The 17,178-nt window shown below is 67.2% G+C and overlaps 2 protein-coding genes across 4 annotated transcripts; one reads left to right on the top strand and one right to left on the bottom strand.

Annotated features, from left to right (window-relative positions):
• Positions 1 to 273: 273 nt before the first annotated feature.
• Positions 274 to 11,148, bottom strand: LOC148410058 (PH and SEC7 domain-containing protein 1-like). The gene is given in 17 exon segments (XM_088438663.1): positions 274 to 1,484; positions 1,769 to 1,912; positions 2,009 to 2,156; positions 2,405 to 2,615; positions 2,618 to 2,710; positions 2,894 to 3,075; positions 3,948 to 3,991; positions 5,706 to 5,786; positions 6,708 to 6,766; positions 7,143 to 7,255; positions 7,346 to 7,426; positions 7,527 to 7,589; positions 7,659 to 7,919; positions 8,067 to 8,550; positions 8,886 to 8,985; positions 9,082 to 10,400; positions 11,001 to 11,148. Coding segments are annotated over 16 exon segments (3,486 nt in total). The 5' UTR covers positions 10,297 to 10,400; positions 11,001 to 11,148; the 3' UTR covers positions 274 to 1,277.
• On the top strand, positions 10,955 to 16,007 carry LOC148410059 (microtubule-associated protein tau-like). Of its 3 annotated transcripts, XM_088438716.1 has the most exons (12): positions 10,955 to 11,320; positions 11,389 to 11,950; positions 13,230 to 13,337; positions 13,671 to 13,708; positions 13,777 to 13,807; positions 13,864 to 14,105; positions 14,184 to 14,276; positions 14,393 to 14,485; positions 14,637 to 14,729; positions 14,976 to 15,057; positions 15,113 to 15,219; positions 15,649 to 16,007. In XM_088438716.1, exons 2-12 carry the CDS (start codon positions 11,767 to 11,769, stop codon positions 15,847 to 15,849), a joined length of 1,272 nt encoding a protein of 423 aa, XP_088294842.1. In that variant the 5' UTR covers positions 10,955 to 11,320; positions 11,389 to 11,766; the 3' UTR covers positions 15,850 to 16,007. The 3 variants fall into 3 exon arrangements, with proteins under 3 accessions (XP_088294842.1, XP_088294841.1, XP_088294843.1); XM_088438715.1 differs by having other exon boundaries at positions 10,955 to 11,950; XM_088438717.1 differs by lacking the exon at positions 14,637 to 14,729 and having other exon boundaries at positions 10,961 to 11,950.
• The last annotated feature ends 1,171 nt before the right edge of the window (positions 16,008 to 17,178 follow it).

The raw sequence follows: 17,178 nt of genomic DNA on the forward strand, positions 1-17,178 counted from the left end.
GGTTTACGCAGACATTTTGGACGGCAAAGAAAAACTCGAATTCGCATAGAACAAGTGAGTGCTGTTTTTCATGTTTTCTCTTGTACCCCCGCCCGAATGAAAGTACGTGAAAAATCGAAAATGTTATACGAAACAAGCACTGCCCCGCACCCCCCAAGTGAAGGTAACGCACTAGCGTGCATTTGACCTCCCAACGAAGAAGAAACAAAAGCTTTTATTCAACCAGACGAAAATGTTTACAAACGGACAGAAAAGCAGCCGTGAACGCTTAAGTCCGAGTGGAGTCGATACCATGCTTTATTTAGTATTTACAATCATCCGGCTCGAGGCGGAGCGGGGAAAACCAAATCGCCGGGCCGAGGGCACGCATTCACCCACGGACGCTTTGGTTACCATGGTAACTGTCCAGCCTCTGTCCCCGCCTAAAGTCGGGAGCAAACATGGGGGCGGGGCTTCACCCGTCCTCTGCACGCATGCGCACTCACTCACGAAGGACGAAGGAACGCAACAGAGACGAGACGCGTACGAAAAGAAATCGGAGTCACTGGAGTTGGAGAAGAAGGGCGACGTCGCAGAGAAAGGCTCCGCCGATCCAAACGGCGGAGAAAGGCAGCGGCACCCATCGGACGCAACCTTGGCGTTTGACTCGCCGACCTATGTGCAGCGCGACCGGAGGCTAACCGTGCCGCTCGCTCGCCGGCGGCGAAATGGAGTAGAGCCGAGCCGGCCGCCGACCGTTTTGCCTCGCCGCTCTCTCTCGGCCCGCCCCGTTTAAAGACGTGGCTTTGTCCTCGCGGTTTTCCGCCGTGGAGCGGAAAAGCCCGGGAGAAGCCCGCCGGGCACCTTTCTCCGATAAGGACGCAAAGAGAAAAGTTTTCAGAGGTATTCGTCCGCGCGCGGACGGTCTCGCTCAAGACCCCGACGAAAGCGGAGAGGCCCCAAAACGGCAAAAAAGCAACAAAAGTCGCCCGGGGCGGCGCGTACCGGGAGCCGCGCGAGGAACCTCCGGGATCCGTCCGGAGCAAAAACAACAAGACGACGAGCGGAAGAAAAGAACCCAGGGCGGCCGAAAAGGGAAGCGAGCGAGCCAGCGAGCGAGCGAGCGCGCCGGAAGGAGGCAAAGTTACGTTTGGCGGTATAAACAAAGGAGAGCGGGAGAGACGAAGGGAAAGCCGGCGCCGGCCGGCCGGCCGGGAACCTTCCCGTCGTCGCGTCCGGGCAGAGCCGGGCCCAGGAGGCGGGGGCGCGGCCGGATCCAAAGCAAAGAACCAGCGGCCTCACTTCTTCACGGCTTGCCTGTAGCTGTGCCTCTGGACGTCCTGCCGAGGTCTGGCGCCGTCCCGCAGGCTGGGGCTGGATTGCGCCCTCTGCAGGGCGCCCCGGTCCTCCTCCAGGGCCTCCGGGTCGGTCTCGCCGCCGGCGCCGTCGTCGCCCGCCTCCATCTTGGCCCGCAGCAGCGCCACGTAGGTCTCGTAACGCGTTTTCTACAAAATCGGACGGCGGCGGACGGTCATCGGAGGCGGCGCGTCCCTGGCGCGTCCCTGGCGCGTCCCTGGCGCGTCGTTCGCCTCTTTCTCGATCGCCGCCCTCCATTTTCAAAGGCCAAAAATCCAACGACGAGCTCCCGAACGCGGCGAAGGCGCCGAGCCCGCGACCTTAAGGGCGGCCGGCTCGAAAGGTTTTCCCCCCGCCCGCGTCAACCGGGAAATCCTTTGAAAGTCCCCTTTTCCGTCTGACGCCGACCCGGGCGACCGCGCGGCGCGCGCACCTCAAACTGCAGGTGCTGGTCTCGCTGCCGGCGCTGGTCCAGCTGTCTGCTTTTGGGTTTGCGTTCGGGCGGGCGGGCGCGCAGCTCGGCCAGCTCGGAAGACACGGCCCGCAGGCGGGCCTCGTGGGAACGCGCCTGCTCCTCCTGCCCAGACGCGCCGCGTCAATTCCCCCCGGCCGATTCGGGGAGGCGCGAGCGGTCGGCTCGGAAGGGAGGGGAAGCGCGCGGGGAGGGGCCCACCTCGGAGAGCTTGGACGCGTTGCCCGGCAACGGCGGCCGGCCGAACTTCTCCCGGGAGGAGCCGAGGGCGGGCGGGAAGGACGGCGCCGAGAAAGTGGCCGCCGCCGCGTTGATGCAAGCGATCCACGAACGCATCTGCTCGGCGTTTCTGTCGTGAGAAAAGGTCGTCCGCGTCACGGCGCGCCCCCGCCGGGTTGCCGACGCCGCTGATCGCTTAAGTGGAAGGGTGCCCTCCCCTGCCCCCCGAAAGAAATGCGACCCGGAGCGGTCGCGGCGGGGACGCGGAAAATCTCGCCCGGCGACAAACTCCCCCGAGGCCAAACAAATGGAGCGGGGCCTCGGTGTCGCGCCGCACCCGGATGGGTGGGAAGCCCGGCGGGTCCCGGAGCGACTTACGGCGCCTGGAAGAGGAAGAGCCTCCAGTCGGCGGTGCGCAGGTAGAAGACGTTTGCGCGTTTGCTGTAGTCGGACGCTTCCGTAGCCAGCGAGTGGTGGACGGACACGGCGTTCTTCAGGTCGTCGTCCGTCAGCCGCTTGTCGGCGCGGTACTCGCCCTGAGCGCCGGCCGGGGGCCTTCGAGTCAGCGGGGCGCCGGCGCGCGCGGGCGGGCGGGCGCCGAGGCCTGACTCACCTTCTGCAGGTAGAGGATGAGCCCCTTCAAGATGGCGTAGAAGCTTTTCCAGCCTCGCTTGCCCCTCGGCGCTGTCGCGCACGCCCATCGCAAGCGTTAGGCCGTCGGCGCGACATTAAAACTCCCGTTCGAAGACGTCCCGAAAGTATTGGCGGCGCTTCGCTTCACTTCACTTCACTCAAAAGCACGAAAAGCAAAAAAAAAAAGCGAAGCGCCGCAAACCCTTTGCCGAATATGGGCGGCTTTTCGCTTACTTCTTTTCCCGTCCGAGTCGGCGTGCGTTTTGCGCACCAGGAAGCCGTTCTTGTACAGCGGCGTCCCGCAGGGCGCCGTCTCGCCCGCCGCCGTCCCGTCGTCTTCGCCCTTAGCCGATCTGGACGCGTCGCAGAGGCTGTCCCCGAGCTCCGAGAAGGACTTCCTCAGTTCCTCCTCGTCGCTGCGCAGACGGCAAACGCGGCCGTGCGGCCGGTCACCCAAACCCAGATGGCGCCCGCGCGTCGCCCGGCGGGCGCATCGCCCGACCGCGACGCAGAAATGGAGCGGCTCACGAGCGCGCGCGCGCGGGGTTTTTCGGGAGATGGGGAGGGTCAGAGAAACCTTCGAGTGACGCGCCGCGCCGCGCCGGTCCGCTCCAGGGGAGCGCCCGCGCGGCGACCCCGCTCGGTAGCTCGGCAGGTGGCGCCGCGCGCCCCGGCGCGAGCGGGCCGACGGGCGCGCGGCCCGTTGCCTGGCAACTGCCGCACCGCCCGAGCGGCTTCTTCGACCCGGGCTAATGGGGGAGGCGGCGGGTTTCCACGGTTACGCCTGGCGGCGCCGCGCAAATGACACATGCGCGCGCGGGGTAGGGACGCGCCCCCTCAGGTGGTCATGTGACATCATCAAACGGCGTCGTCATGGAGATGAAGTATTTCGCTCCGGCAGCTATTCCGGGAGAGGAAGTGGGAGGATGCAGGTGAGCCGGGAGAGCGCGGTCGCCACGGCAACCGAGCCCAGCCGGCCGCGCTCGCCTAATCGGCGCCCCTTCCTTTCCTGCTCTCCCGTCTTCGGAGGGTCGCTGAAGGCTCCCCTCCAAATGGCGGGGAAGGGGAAGGTGCCAAGCGAGACCTTTCTGGCATTTGGGCGACTACGTCGCCGGCCAATCGCGAGGAGGGGGCGGAGAGCGTCGGTCAAAGCCGCGCCCCGACCGAAGCGGCCGGCGGGATAATTGGCTCGCGTATTCGGGATCCCGAGCTCTGACGGGATCCGGCCCGCGCTCGGCCGACTCGAGGCCTTCGGACGCCCTCGGTAGCGCGCGCGTGCGCGACTTACAGAGTCCACTGCAGCTTCTGAGTTTTGATGGAGTTGCAGAGCGCCTGCGGAAACAGAAACAAGCGCGGCGTCAGCAAAGCCGCGGATCGGCGCTCCTTCGCCGGCGCCGCGGATCGCGGGCCGACGGGCGGATCGCGGGCCGACGGGCGGATCGCGGGCCGACGGGCGGTCCGTCCCGTCACGTAACGCTTTTGCGGGAGGTCCGCTCCGTCCATACGAGGCGAGGAACTAGCTACGCGGGTTTCGCCGGCGCCCTTCCAGGTCCCCTCGGCGTCCGCTCCTCGGCGGAGGCCTACAGCGGAGCCGGGGGCCGTACCTTCCTCCTCTTGCGAGCCTGCGGGTGGTTCTGGCCGTCCTGAGCTTTTCCCAGCAGGTCCGGAAAGACCAGCGGCTTGAGGGATCTGGAGCGCGGCGTCCTGGGATAGCGGAAGGGGTCCATCATGCGGAAATCGCGGCCGTAGCGAACCGTGCAGAGCGAGCGCGAACGCAGGCGTCCCGCCGAGTGCAGGCTGTTGACGCCGATCATGGTCGCAAAACGGCGAGCGGACGGCCGAACGGAACCGGGGAGGGGGGAGGCCAGGCGAGGCCAGGCGAGCCGAGGCGGGCCGGATCAGCGGCCGGCCCGGCCGGCGCCCGGGAAAGAGAAAGAAGCTTCCTGTTGCTCGCCCGCGTCCATGGCCGCGACGCAACTTCTGCGAGGGGCTGCGAGCGGAGATCCGGGCGGGGGGAGGGGGCGTCAACGCTCGGCGTCGGGATTCCAAAGCGCGTCGCTTTCGTCACGGGCCGACGCGGAGGAGACAAAAAAGAGAAAGAAGCTTCCTGTTGCTCGCCGCGCGCCTGTTTCTCTGCTTTTCTTTCCCGGCGGGCATTTCTCTGGCACTCTTTCTTTCCCCTCGTGTTGCCACGGCGACCAGAAGGCGAGGAGCTGTCGAATGTCACCAGACGAATGTCTTCCTCGCGCTCCCCTTCCTTCTCTCTCGCATCCTCTCTCTGCCCGTACCGCCCCCGTACCCCCCTCCCGCCCTCCCTCGAGCCCCCCCCCCTCGCTCTTCGCTCATCCGGGCGGTGACGAGCAGCTCGTGTGGGAGAGAAGGTGCAAATGTTCCCCGTCGACTTAGCGTCCACTTCCTGTCGGACGGCGACTGTGCCTGCGCCCATCCGAGAGCGAAAGAAAAAGTGCGAGGAAGAGAGCGTTCCATGCGTGTGAGGGCGAGGGAGCGAGGTGGACGCGGGGGATCAGAACGCGTGCGTTGGCAGCGATGGGCGCTAGGGGGCGACGCCGAGGCCAAGTTTACCGAGGCGGTTTCGCGCTTGGACCCTCACCAAGGCCGGTGGAACGCGGCAAACAAAAAAATGGAAGGAGGAAGGAGGAAGGAGGAGCGGGGCCGCAAACCAAGCGCGGCTAACCGACTCGCAAGGGGGACGTCGCCGGAAGCCCGCCGCCTTGTTTCCATGGCGATGGGGAAGAAAGCCCAAAGCGGGCGGAGGGGGACTCGATGGCGTCGGCGGGTTACCGCGGCAACCGCTCGGGGGACCCGGCCAAGGGAGGCGCGCTGGTTCGCCGAACGGAAAGAAAGATAACGAGCCGGGGCCGCCGGCCGCCGCCAGGGAAAAAAAAAGGCCGATCGAACGGACGAAAGAGAAAAGTAGGGCGCGGCGTGAACAAAACGGGAAAGGAAAAGAAGGGAAATGGCCACAAGGGGAGGAAGAGATGACGCGGGAGGGCGGGGCCGCGCCCCAGGTGCGGCGCGCTCTTACTTTGAGCGGACGCTCGGGGACGCGCGGGCCGTCGTCCAAGTCGCGGGCAAACTGCGGCCGGGGCGTGGTCCGGCCCCCGTCCTGTCAAAGCACAGCCGCGCTTCACCATGACGCCATCGCCCCCGCGCGCGCCGGACGCCGACAAAGTCCCGCCGGCTTCGGTCCCATCGCCTCCCCCGAGCGACAAAAGTTTCGCCCGCGGGAAGGCGCCCCCCGTCCCCGCCTCCGACCGTCCGGTCGCGCCGCAAACCCCGACGCAGACGGAGTTTTGCGAAAAGTTGAAAAACCGAGCCCATCTTCCTTTGGCGTATCGGGTTCAACGACGCGCCTTTTGAGCGGGCTCCGCTTAAAAGCCCGACTTCAGGAATCCCAACCAAAACGGAGACTTTTCGCCTCCTTAAAATCAAAGCCTTTGGGATGGGCGGAATCCCGGCGCCAGGAAACGGGTCGCACGGGAAACGGATCCGCGGCCGGATGCGGAGATCGATTTTCCTTTCCTTTAGCAGAAGTGCGGGCGTCTCCTCGCGCTGACGTGGCGCCAGCTAACCTCTGGTCCGGTACGTAGCGCTAGCTTGCCGAAACCTTGCCAAACGCCTCGCCGCTTCGCAAAGTAGAAGAAAGGAGCGGCAAAGGTACCAAAGCCACGGCGCCGTCCGCAACGGGTGGCCGCACGAGACGGGATTCGCGGCCGAAAACCGCGTCCCGCTAACCGCTAACGCTAGGACTTGTTGTCGCCGTACGAACGGAACGCCGCGACTTGGCGGGTGAAATTCCAAAGTCGCCTGAATTCAAACCTTCGAGTTGAATAAACGAGCGTTTCGACTGAACGCGAATCAGGCGTTGCGAGCGGCGGGTCATCGAAAACTGGCGAACTGGGACAAAAAAAAACAGTTCTGGCGACGTTCCCGCCTTGGCCGTCTTGGAAGACGATCGGATGTCGCTTTGGCGCGTGCGGGAGGGGCGACGTGGCGGGCGGGCGGGCGGGCGGGCGGGCGCACTCACCGGGCCGTGCGGGTTGCCGTCGAGCAGCAAGAGGGCGCGCGTCAGCGCCTGCGCGCCATCTGAGGAGAGAAGCAACATTTCACTTGGGCGAGCTCGCATTTATTTGGAGGAAACGGCGGGAACACGACAACGGGCCGCGGTGACACGTCGGATGTTGTTTTTCTTGTCACTTTGTCCGCGACCGTCTCGGACGCTTCCAAAAAACGTTTTCACTACTCGCATTTCATCTTTGGACTCTGCTGCGCCATGTGGCCAAAAAAGCCAACCAAACCCTAAAGTCGGTCCGTTTTGCAACACCGACGTTCTCGCGGGCCTTTTGGATCGGCGGCCGCTTCGGGCCGTTGACAGCCACGCCGGTACGGAGCCGAGCGATCGTCACCTCTTTGAAGGAAAGGGGCGCGCGCCGGCATCTGCCAGGGCGCGGCGTGCTCTCACCCTCCGAGGGAAAACGGCGGCGTTCGCACTGCCAATAACGGCGGGCAAAATGCCACAGCGACCTCTCCCGTTCCGGAGCGTCCCCCGATAAGGGCGCCCGCCTCAGGATCTCCCTGAACGCCAAAGTCAGAGATGACCGCCGGAGGGCATCGTGGAGCGACGTTCGCTCAGAGCGCGCGCGCGCGCGATCGCGCGCTCTTCACCTGAGAGCTTGGTCCGGAGGGAGATGCGAGAAGTCAAAGAGCGGCAGGTCCTCGTCGGACGGAAAACGGCCAGACTCCTCGCTGCCGCGCCGAAGGCGAGGAGACCCACACCGGAAGAGTCAGGCGCCAAAGAGGCGCCAAAGAGGCGGAAGGGCGGCGGCGGGGCGGGGCGGTGACTCACTTCCTGCCGAGGCGCTCGGCGGCGCCCCGTCGCCTCGCGTCAGGCGCCGGGACCGTTCCCTCCCTGCGGAGCGCACCCGCGCATTCGGTTCATCCGGTTAGCCGGCGCCCGAAAAGCGGCGGGAGAGCCGACCTTGGCGGCCGCGAGCGGCGCCGCTCCCGGGGGGGCGTGTCCTCCCGGCCGGCGCCCAGCCTCTCGCTGGAGGGCGCCCGCGTGGCGTCCGAATCGGCGGCGGGGGGCGCGGGCTCCCGGCAGGACGTCCCCTCGGCCCGCGCCGACTCCAGGATGCTCTCAAAATGGCGGCTGAAGGCGTCCTCGCCGCCGCCGGGTCTCCGCGGTGAGACGGGCGACTTGAGAGCCGCGCGACGGCCGTCCCGGAAACACTCCCGCGCTCTGCGCTCCGTCATCACAGCGTTAGGATTTGAGAGGTTTGCCCCTTCGAGGGCAAATTTAGCAACGGCACCCCCCGGGCCCCGGGCCGGCGCGGGGGCGCTCTCACAAGGGAAACGGCGCGAGAGGGCGTCGCACTCGACCACGTACCTCCCGATGCGCCGCTCCTCTTCCGGCGCCGCGTCCTCTCGCACCCGGTCGTCTCCTCGCGCCCAGGCCGGGCCGGCCGCCTCGTGGTCATCCTCCTCCTCTCCCCCGCCCCCTTCTCCGCCGCCATCTTCCCGGGCCCATCCCTTGGGCGCGGCCGGGTCCGCAGCGCGAGGACTCCCGCCGCCGCCCACGCTCCCGTCGCTCCCGAAGGCCGAGTCTCGGCCGTCCCTCCGGTCCGTCGGCAGCTCGTCCATGTCCGTCTCGCGGTAGCAGCGCAGCGGGACGGCGTCCAGGTCGGTCTCCGAGTACTTGAGGGTCCGGCCAACGAGGCCCGTTTCGCGGCGCCGCCCCGGGCTCGCCGATTCCGCCGACGCCCGGCGAACGTGCTGAGTGGCGGCGAGCGGCGGCGGGGAGGAGGGCGGCGCGAGGGCGGGCGACTCGCTGGAGTTTCCGCTCGGGGGCGCTGTGGAGGCCTCCGCCCGGGCTGCGTGAGGAAGAAGAAAGAATTTGAGCCAACGCGGGCACGCCGCCGTTATTTAGTTCCGGGTTTTGGGGAACGCCGCTGTTGTCCAAGGGGATGCTGCACCGAGCTGAAGGCTTGAGATTCGGCGCTTTGGGGCGAGCGGACCGGAGCGCCCCACTTCCAGCCTATGGGCCGCGCGACGATCGCCCGTTCAATCCCGCCATCCGACCCCTAGGTCCCTTTGTGGTCATTTGTCAGTGGGGGGAAGGATCGCCGAGCAACTCTTTGGCGGGCAATCGTCGGCGTGGCCGGCGAGCGCGACGCGTGCCGTCTCGTAAATGAGAGTTGCGCCTCACTTGCGGGCCCGCAGCCCTCTTCGGGTCCGAAGAGGAACTCCCACTTGGCCCGGGCCATCTTCTGACAATGCAGCGACAGGACGGGCGACGCTCTGTCCGTCTGAAACGGACAAGAAGAAGAAAGCGGCCTCGCCGGCGTGCCAACCGAAACCACTCCTTACCGGGGAGCGGCTTTAGGCCGGGGTCCGGGTCCCACCTGTATCCCGGAGGTGGAGGTTCCGCTCCGGCGGCCCCGGAGGTGGGCCCGATCGGCCCAAGTGTCCGTCGCTCCGCCGGAGCTGCGCGAGGATCCGCCCGCGGCCTCCGATGGGTGCTCGCGGTCCTCGTCCGGAGAGTCCGGGACCACGGGGCCCAGCAGGAGTCGCTCTCTCCTTCTGCGCTCAGCTCGCTTCCGTCGCGCCGTCGGGCTGAGAGAGCCGCGCCGACCGGGCTTGCCGCAAGTCCGGTCGGCGCCCTCCGGGGCCGCCAAAGGGAGGCCGCTCCGCCCCTCCTCCGAGCGGTCTTCGCCGGCGTACCGGGGCGGACGCGGGCCGGGGCCGTCGGGTGGGAGGGGGCGGGCCGGGGACACGCCGGGGTCCCCGACGGGAGAGGGGCTTCTGGGACGGAGAGGGGGAGACCGGGCGGCCGAGTCGGGGACCGGGATGTTCGTCTTCAGGCTCCGCGGCGGGGAAGCCGGTCCGGATTCTTTCGGGCGAAGCCGGCGGGCCGTCGACCGTTCGGAGCGGCGACCCCACCGGTCCAAACCCTCCGCGGCTCCATCTCCCGAGTCGGCGGCTTCCCGGGAGCGGGGAAGGGGGCTTTGGGACCGCGAGGCGAGTCGCTCTGACGCCGGACCCTGGCGCCGAGCCCGTATCCCGTCGGCGTCCATGTCGCGGACAAGAGAGCCGGACCGGGACCGACGGCGGGTCGGACGGTCGCTCCGAGACCGCGGCCGGCGCTCGGGCGCCGTTTTGATCCTCCGTAACGGGGATCCCGAGTCCTCCGAAGCCCTTGGAGGCGCGGCCCCGGCGGGTCGGGAAAGCGAAAGTCGGAACGTCGTTTTAGGACGGCGTGAAGTAGCGGGACTCCCGAACCAAAACGGGTCAGGGAGTCTTTTGCGAAGCGGCTTGGATCTTTCCCGATGGCTCCCCGGACCGTTTAAGGTCCTGACGTTGGACTTGTGCACATAGCTGAAGGAGACCACGGAGCGCTCGCCGTCACGTCCCTCCGTTCTATCGGTCGGACCGAGCCGAGACCCCCCGGGGTCCGGGGAAGGCGAACGGCGGAGGAGCTCCGGACGCCCGCCGGGGGTTCGGCCGGACGGCCGGGAGCGGAGGTCCCGAGCGCCGCCCTTCGTCTGCCCGCCGGCGCCGGGATCGGCGTCGGACCTTACCTCCACGTACACGTGGAGGACTTTGCCGGGATGGGACATGATCTCCTCTTCCCCGACCTTGCCCCTTGCGCGGACGGTAGTTGGGAAAGTTCTATCGGTCGGACCGAGCCGAGACCTCCCGGCGAGGTCCCCCTAGGCGGCGCCTGAAGAAGAGGGGGACGAGCTGGTTACAAAGAGCTTTGGGACAGCCGATCGTGTGCGCGTATGTGAAGGAGGGGTCCTGGGACCGGATACCGGAGCGCGCGTTTTGGAAGTTTCCGTCCTCCGCATCCAAAAGGCGCGGAGAAGCGGGGACCGCCCCATGCGAAGGAACGGCCCGGCCGCGTCCCCTCCGCAAGTACGGTACCCGTCGCGCGTCTTGCGCGCAACGTGTCGCCTTTGCGTAGCGCGCGTTTCTCGCGTGCGAGCGGCTAGTTTTTGGCCTCGTACGAGCGCGTGTCCGGCGCCCGCAGTCGTCGCGTCGCGCGCTCGCTCGCCGTCAAGTGTTCCGCTTTGGCTGACGTCACGAGACGCCCGCGCGTAGAGGTCACGCGAAGAGTTGGACGCGCTGCGTGAGGACGAGGCGCAGGATGATGATGATGAAGATGACAACTTTGTGCCAAAGTTGCGGCTGCGCCGTCGTCCCGTGCCGAGGGCCGTTCGAGGGTCAAGGTGTCTGCATGCAGGGGGGGGGGGGGCATGCGCGAGGACGGACGGATGGACGGACGGACGAAGACGAGGAGCAAGAGGAGCGCCGCACTCACGGGACGGACGGATGTCGACGAGCAGCGGACGCGAGGAGACCGGGCCGCCGCAGTTGCGTCGTCGTCCTCTGCCGCGCGCGTGACGTCGGCGAAGCGCCCGCAGCCCCGCCCCTCCTCGCGCACGCCGGCCGGCCGGCCGGCCTGCCGGACGGCTGGCTCGAGCGTGCGCAGCGCACCCCGCCGCGCCATTACCTGCGCGGGACCTGGGGGGACCACGTGACGCCCGCTGCGGCGCGCGCCGCGCTCGGGTAAAGAGCGCCGCCATCCGGCAGGGGGCGTTGCCGTCAGCTGTCGAAACGTCTCAAAAGTTTCTCGCTGAGGTACGAGCGACTATTTTGCTCCGTTGCCGTTCGTTCGTCAAATAACCTCGAACGACCGACCGCGCAAGGGTTAGCCGATTTCAAGGTGCCGCCGCGCAGCGGAAGCAAAGGCCCGATTTCGGCGCGTTGGAGAGAAAAGGAGGCGGACAGGAAGAGCGAAGAGCGAGCGCTCCGGGGACACCGCGCCGGCCTTCGCGCGTCGACAGTATTCGGCTTCCTTCGCGCTTCCCTCTGATACTGCGCCGCCCCCTGGTGGCCAAGGCGGGCGCGGGCTCCACGCACGATTGCGTCAACGCCAAGGGAAACCGAGGCCGTGCGCGCTCCAGATCGTTAGACGCCCAAACCACGTGTTTATTTCTCTTTGAAAGTAGATGCTACCGACGAGCCCGCGAAATAAATGAGCGGCGATGAAGGGATGAATTGAAACGATCGGACTGGCGGGGCCGATGGGAAGCCGGCGAGCGAGCGGGCGAGAGAGCGGGCGAGCGCGCGCGCGCGCCTCCCAGCGGCGTGAGCGTGCACAGCGAGCGAGGAGGAGCCGTGCTTGCGCGCGCGCCGTCCAGCCCAGAGCAGAGCAGAGCAGAGCAGAGCAGAGCCGAGCAGAGCCGAGCCGTCTCCGACCGCACGCAGGTGAGAACCCACGTCACTGGGACCGGGCCGAGCCGAGCCCGCCGTCGCGGATCCCAGCTCGAGCGGAACGACCGCGCGAGGTGCCGTCTTGCCTGCGCGCGCGCGCGCGAGGCACCGTCTCCGGTCGCGCGCGCGCGCATCGAGCTGAAAAACGCGCACCTGCCATTGCTCGACGCCCTTGTGTCGGAGCGCCTTGCGCGTGCACGCGGCATCCTTCCAGCAGCTTCTCCGGCCCATCGGCTAGCGCGCGCGGCTCCTCGTGTCGCGCGTGTCCGCTGCGTGAGCGCGCGCCGCTTTCTTCTAGAACACGCAGAGCAGGCAACGATGGCCGACGCCGACCGCCCCCCCCCCCCTTCCGGCCCCCCCCCCCGAACATTCTAGTCGTCGGCCCGGCTCCCCTAGAAATACCGATGAGGTTGCCCGCGTGCGCGCTCTTTGTCTTTGCGAGCGGCCGCCGGGCCGGTTCGTCAGGCGTGCGGGGAGACGATGGAAAGCGGGCTTTCTCCACCGACGGGCGCTTTGTCTCGCTCGACAAATCTCGGCGGCACGCGTGAAAAACGAGCGTCTTTCAGCGCGCCGTCCCGGGAGCGAAGAAGAGAAAGACATCGAGCCGACAGACCGCGGAGGGCCTCGCCGTTGAGGAGCCGGTGGAGCAACACACGTGGACTTCGACGGCCGCTCGCGCGCTCTCGGCCTGTCTTCTTGTTGCTTTTGCGGTTTTCGAGGCAATACGAAGGTCCCGCTCAAACCACCCGGTCGAAACAAAAGCCGTTTGGACTAAGCCGCGTCTGCCATCCGGCGAAGGCTGCCCGCACGCCATCCTTCCCAAAACGTGGCCTTTTGCCATTTCTCCATTTAGGACGCGACCGACATTTATTCGGACGATTGGCGGCGCGTGCCGCCTCGGGCGCACGACCGCGTCCGAGTCGCCGCAGGGTTGGCTTCTCCTTCACGCTCGCTCGCTCCCTCCCTCCCGCGCCGTCCCGTTTGTCTTGTTCGGAGCCGTCCACGCGGACGCCTCAATGGCGGTTTTGTCAGGGAGCGCGGCTAAATGGGGCACGTGCACGCGCGCGCCGTCCGGCTCCACAAGGCCCCATTGGTGTGAGGAGTGACATCATGGGACGGCGGGGCCCCCTAACCGCCCCAAGGCGACGTGAGGTCAAGCGCCGCGAGGAGCCGCCCCGCCCCCCCTTCCTCGGCGGCGGCTTTTCCGGAAAGCGCCTCCCGCTTCGGCTCCTTTCGGGGGCGCCTTTCCATTCTTGCGTGTCGCCCCGCGCAGCCCCGCCCGCCGCCGCCAGCATGGACCCCGCCGACAACGGACACCCTGCCGCCAAGATGGCCGCCCAGAGCCTCGGCGAGCACCGCCACGAGAACGGCGTCCCGACGGGTGAGTTCCATCCGTCCTGCGTTTGGCGGGGCTCTCCGAGAACCGCGGCTCCGCCCTCTTCTTTTCGCCCTTCTTTTCGGATCCCCGTCCCGGGCCCCCCCGGCGGCAGCCGTTTTTCGTACCCGCCTCTGGCGACAAAAGAAAACGCGGTTCGGCAAATTTGCACCCGCGGCGGGAAGCAAAGGTCAAACGAGTCAACGGCGGCGGCGTTCGGAAGCCAAAACCCGGGCGCGACGGGCTGGGTTTTGGGTTTTGGAAGGGCGGTACGCTGAAGTCGCGGGCGTCTCGAGCTTTACCCGGGTCCTGAACCGGTCCTCTCCTTCCGTCCCGCAGCTCACGCCGCCAAGATGGACAACGGCGCGCCGGAGAAGGTACGGCGAGATGGCCCCGCCGTCCTCCGACGAGGCGGCGTCCTCATCTGTCCTTTTGTTGCTTGCAGAAGTCTCAGCCGTCGGGCAGGGCCCAGCCAGGTAGAAGCGGCGCGGCTCGCGCAAAGACCGCTAGCCCCGCCCGCTCTCCCTCGCAGACGCCGCCAGCGGCCAGAGCAGTCCCGGGACGCCCAAGTCCCCGTCCGGCCAGGCGTCGGCCGGCAAGCCGGCGGGCGACGCCCACAAGGTGAAGAAGGTGGCGGTGGTGCGCGGTTCCCCCAAGTCGCCCGCCTCCCTGAAGGCCCCGCTGGCCGCCGCCCCGCCCATGCCCGACCTCAAGACCGTCAAGTCCAAGATCGGGTCCACCGGGAACATCAAGCACCAGCCGGGCGGCGGCAAAGTTAGCGCGTCGTGGCGGGGGGGGAGGGGGGGTCTCCCGGGGCGGCCGGCTGACGTGTGGGCCTTCCTCCTCGCGCAGGTGCAGATCCTGGACCAGAAGGTGGACTACAGCAACGTGCAGTCCAAGTGCGGCTCCAAAGACAACATCAAGCACGTGCCGGGCGGAGGCAACGTAAGTGGCGCCCCGTGGCAAGATCCGCCCGAGGCTGCGATCCGCGGAGCTGGCGCCGGACTCGTCCTCGTCGGGCTTCGCCGCCGAGCGGCTTCCTTCCGCCTCTTCTTGTCCAGGTTCAAATCCTGGACAAGAAGCTGGACGTGACGGGGGTCCAGTCCCGCTGCGGCTCCAAAGACAACATCAAGCACACGCCGGGCGGCGGCAAGGTGAGACGGCGGCGGCGGCGGCGGCGGCGGCGGCGGCGGCGGCGGCGGCGGGGACTCCTTCCTAGCGGGGCCCGCGACGGGGGCTCGGGCCCGGGCCGCGGGGGGGGCTTTGGGGCCCGGTAACTGGCACCTGCGCCATGTTGACTTCCAGGTTGAAATTACGGACAAGAAGTTGGACTTGAGCAACGTGCGCTCCCGCTGCGGGTCCAAAGATAATATTAAACACGTCCCCGGCGGCGGCAACGTGAGTAGCTCGCTGCCGGTCGGCCGCCGGACAGCCCGAGACCCTCCCCCTCCCTTCTCGAGGAGCACCCGCCCGAACTGGCCCCCCCCCCCCCTCCGGCGAGCGCCCCGATCCTCCGGCGAGCGCCGGGCGGGCCCGCGTCGTCGCCGCGACGACTCGCGGGCGACCGACGCTGGAAAAAGGCGAAGCCCTAGGGCGAAAGCGCTGGGGCCTTGCCGCCTCTGAACGCCGCCTCCCCTCCCCCAGGTGCAAATCGTCCACAAAAAGGTGGACCTGAGCAGCGTCCAGTCCAAGTGCGGCTCCAAAGACAACATCGGCCACAAGCCAGGTGAGGCGCCCGCGTGCCCGCGCCGCCGGCCCGCCTTGACGGCTGCGTCCACCAGGGGGCGGCAACGTGGAGATCAAAAGCGAGAAGCTGGAGTTCAAAGTGCAGTCCAAGGTGGGCTCCCTGGGCAACATCAACCACGTGCCGGGTGGCGGGCAGAAGAAGGTAAGGCAAAGCAAAGGTCGCGTCCTCCTCCGCCAGCCCCAAATCGAACGCGAAGCAGTTCCACAAAGCGCCAGGGGGCGGAGCGGAGCGGAGCGGGGGCGGGTCGAGCGCAGGCAGGGGACGCGCCCAGACAACCTCACCGAGGCTCTCGCTCGCTTGTTTCGGGGGTTTGTTTTTTGTTTTTTTCGCCGCCGCTGTCACTTTTTGTGTTTTCGGGCTTGGCCTTTCATTTGCGTTGATTTGTGTTGCATGCGTCACCCCATCCCCCCCACCCCCCCACCCCACGGCGTAGCCAGCCCAGGGGAAGAAATTCCGGGCCGGCCCCTCCCCCTCCGCCGCCCCCCCTCCCCGCTCAGCGTAAGTGCCGACGGGCCGTCCGCGGCGGGCCGGGCCCGGCTTGACGGCTCTGGTGTGTTTGCGGGCGCGCAGATCGAGAGCCGCAAGCTGAACTTCCGCGAGGCGGCCAAGGCGCGCACGGACCACGGCGCCGAAATCGTCTCCCTGGAGGACTCGCCCGGCCGCCAGCTCAGCGCCGTCTCGTCGTCCGGCAGCCCGGACGCCGTCGACCCCCCCCAGCTGTCCACGCTCGCCGACCGGGTCAGCGCCTCGCTGGCCCGCCAGGGGCTGTGAGCCCCCGCCGCCCCTCCCCTCCCCGCATCCGCCTTCTCCCCCTTTGGAGCGCGCGCGAGCGGCGTCGAGGGCGGGGGTGTCGAAGACGGGATCCCCGGCCGGGCCTCGGAAGCCGCGGGCCGGAAAGGGAGCGCCGTCCAAATCGTCCGCGTCCGACGCCGCGCCGTCGGACCCCGACACGCGGCGCGCGCACTCGGAAGGGAAACGGGCCGGGGAAAATCCGACGCCGAGAAACAACCGACGCGGGGCTTCCTTCGGGCTCGCTCTGACACCCCCTCCCGCCGGCTTTTGGGGATTTTCAGCCGTCGGGCGTCATTCTTTTGGGCCGAAACGCGGGCGCGCGGCGCCTTTGGGGACACTCCACGCCGGCCCTCGTCCGTCCCTTCGAGCGAATCTTTTGTGCGTAGTGGTTACCTAGTTCTAGTTTTTGGTCCGTTCTCGGTGGCGTTTTTTGTTTTTCTAAGGTTTACGGCGAAAAGGGAAGCGCCGCTCGCCCCTCCGCTTGTTGGGCTTTCGTTTCGGCCGCCAAAATTGTCCGCGGCAGCGCGTGGCCTTTCCTTACCGGAGCCCAGGTGCATGCTAACTTCTTGTAACAAGACCGCCGCGATGAAGACCACTTTTCCATCGTATCCCGTTCACGCGCCGTACCGTACAGTGGTGCCCACGTGCTCGTGCTATTGTGCATTTGGTGTATGTCTGTGTTTGGCAATAAAGGCTACTAACCGAGTTCCGAGTTCCGAGTCGCCCGCTCGCGAAGCGCTCCCGTTGCCCCTTGCCGCTCTCAAAAGCGAACGAGCGGCTGTGCCGGCGCTTTCCGACGTGTCCCCCTTTTGCTCGTTTTCGGGTTACCTGAGGCCGGCGAAACTTTGAGGGCGAAAGCGGCCTCGGCGTTCTCGAAGCGGCCGCCAACTTTTTCCCGCGTTGCCGCGCCCGACGTCAGGCGGACGAGTGTCGCGGGCGGGTCGACTGGCAGTGCGACGAAGCTGTGGGCGGCCATCTTGCGTTGCCACCCAGACCTGGTCTTCCGCACGCAGCAAAGAATCCGGGGGGACTCGCCAAAATCTAAGCGGGCTGTCGGAATCTTCTTTCCCGTCGACGCTTCTTTCTCTACTGTGATCCGGGCGCGGTGGTCATGGATACGAACCGCGGCGGCTTCTCGTGGAAGTCGCTACACAAACTAACCGGTTGCGCCGGGCCGGGCGCCATCTTGAAAAAAAATAAACAAAAACAAAACGGGGACGCGCGTTGACTGGCCAGGGGGTGGCGCTGCCGCTCGTTAAAAAGAAAACGTTCTCTTTCCGGCGTCGGATCTAGAAAGGTGGCAAGCGC

This window comes from Hippichthys cyanospilos, chromosome 17, assembly GCF_059441005.1.
Source record: "Hippichthys cyanospilos isolate Australia breed blue-spotted pipefish chromosome 17, RoL_Hcya_1.0, whole genome shotgun sequence".
NCBI lineage: Eukaryota > Metazoa > Chordata > Actinopteri > Syngnathiformes > Syngnathidae > Hippichthys > Hippichthys cyanospilos.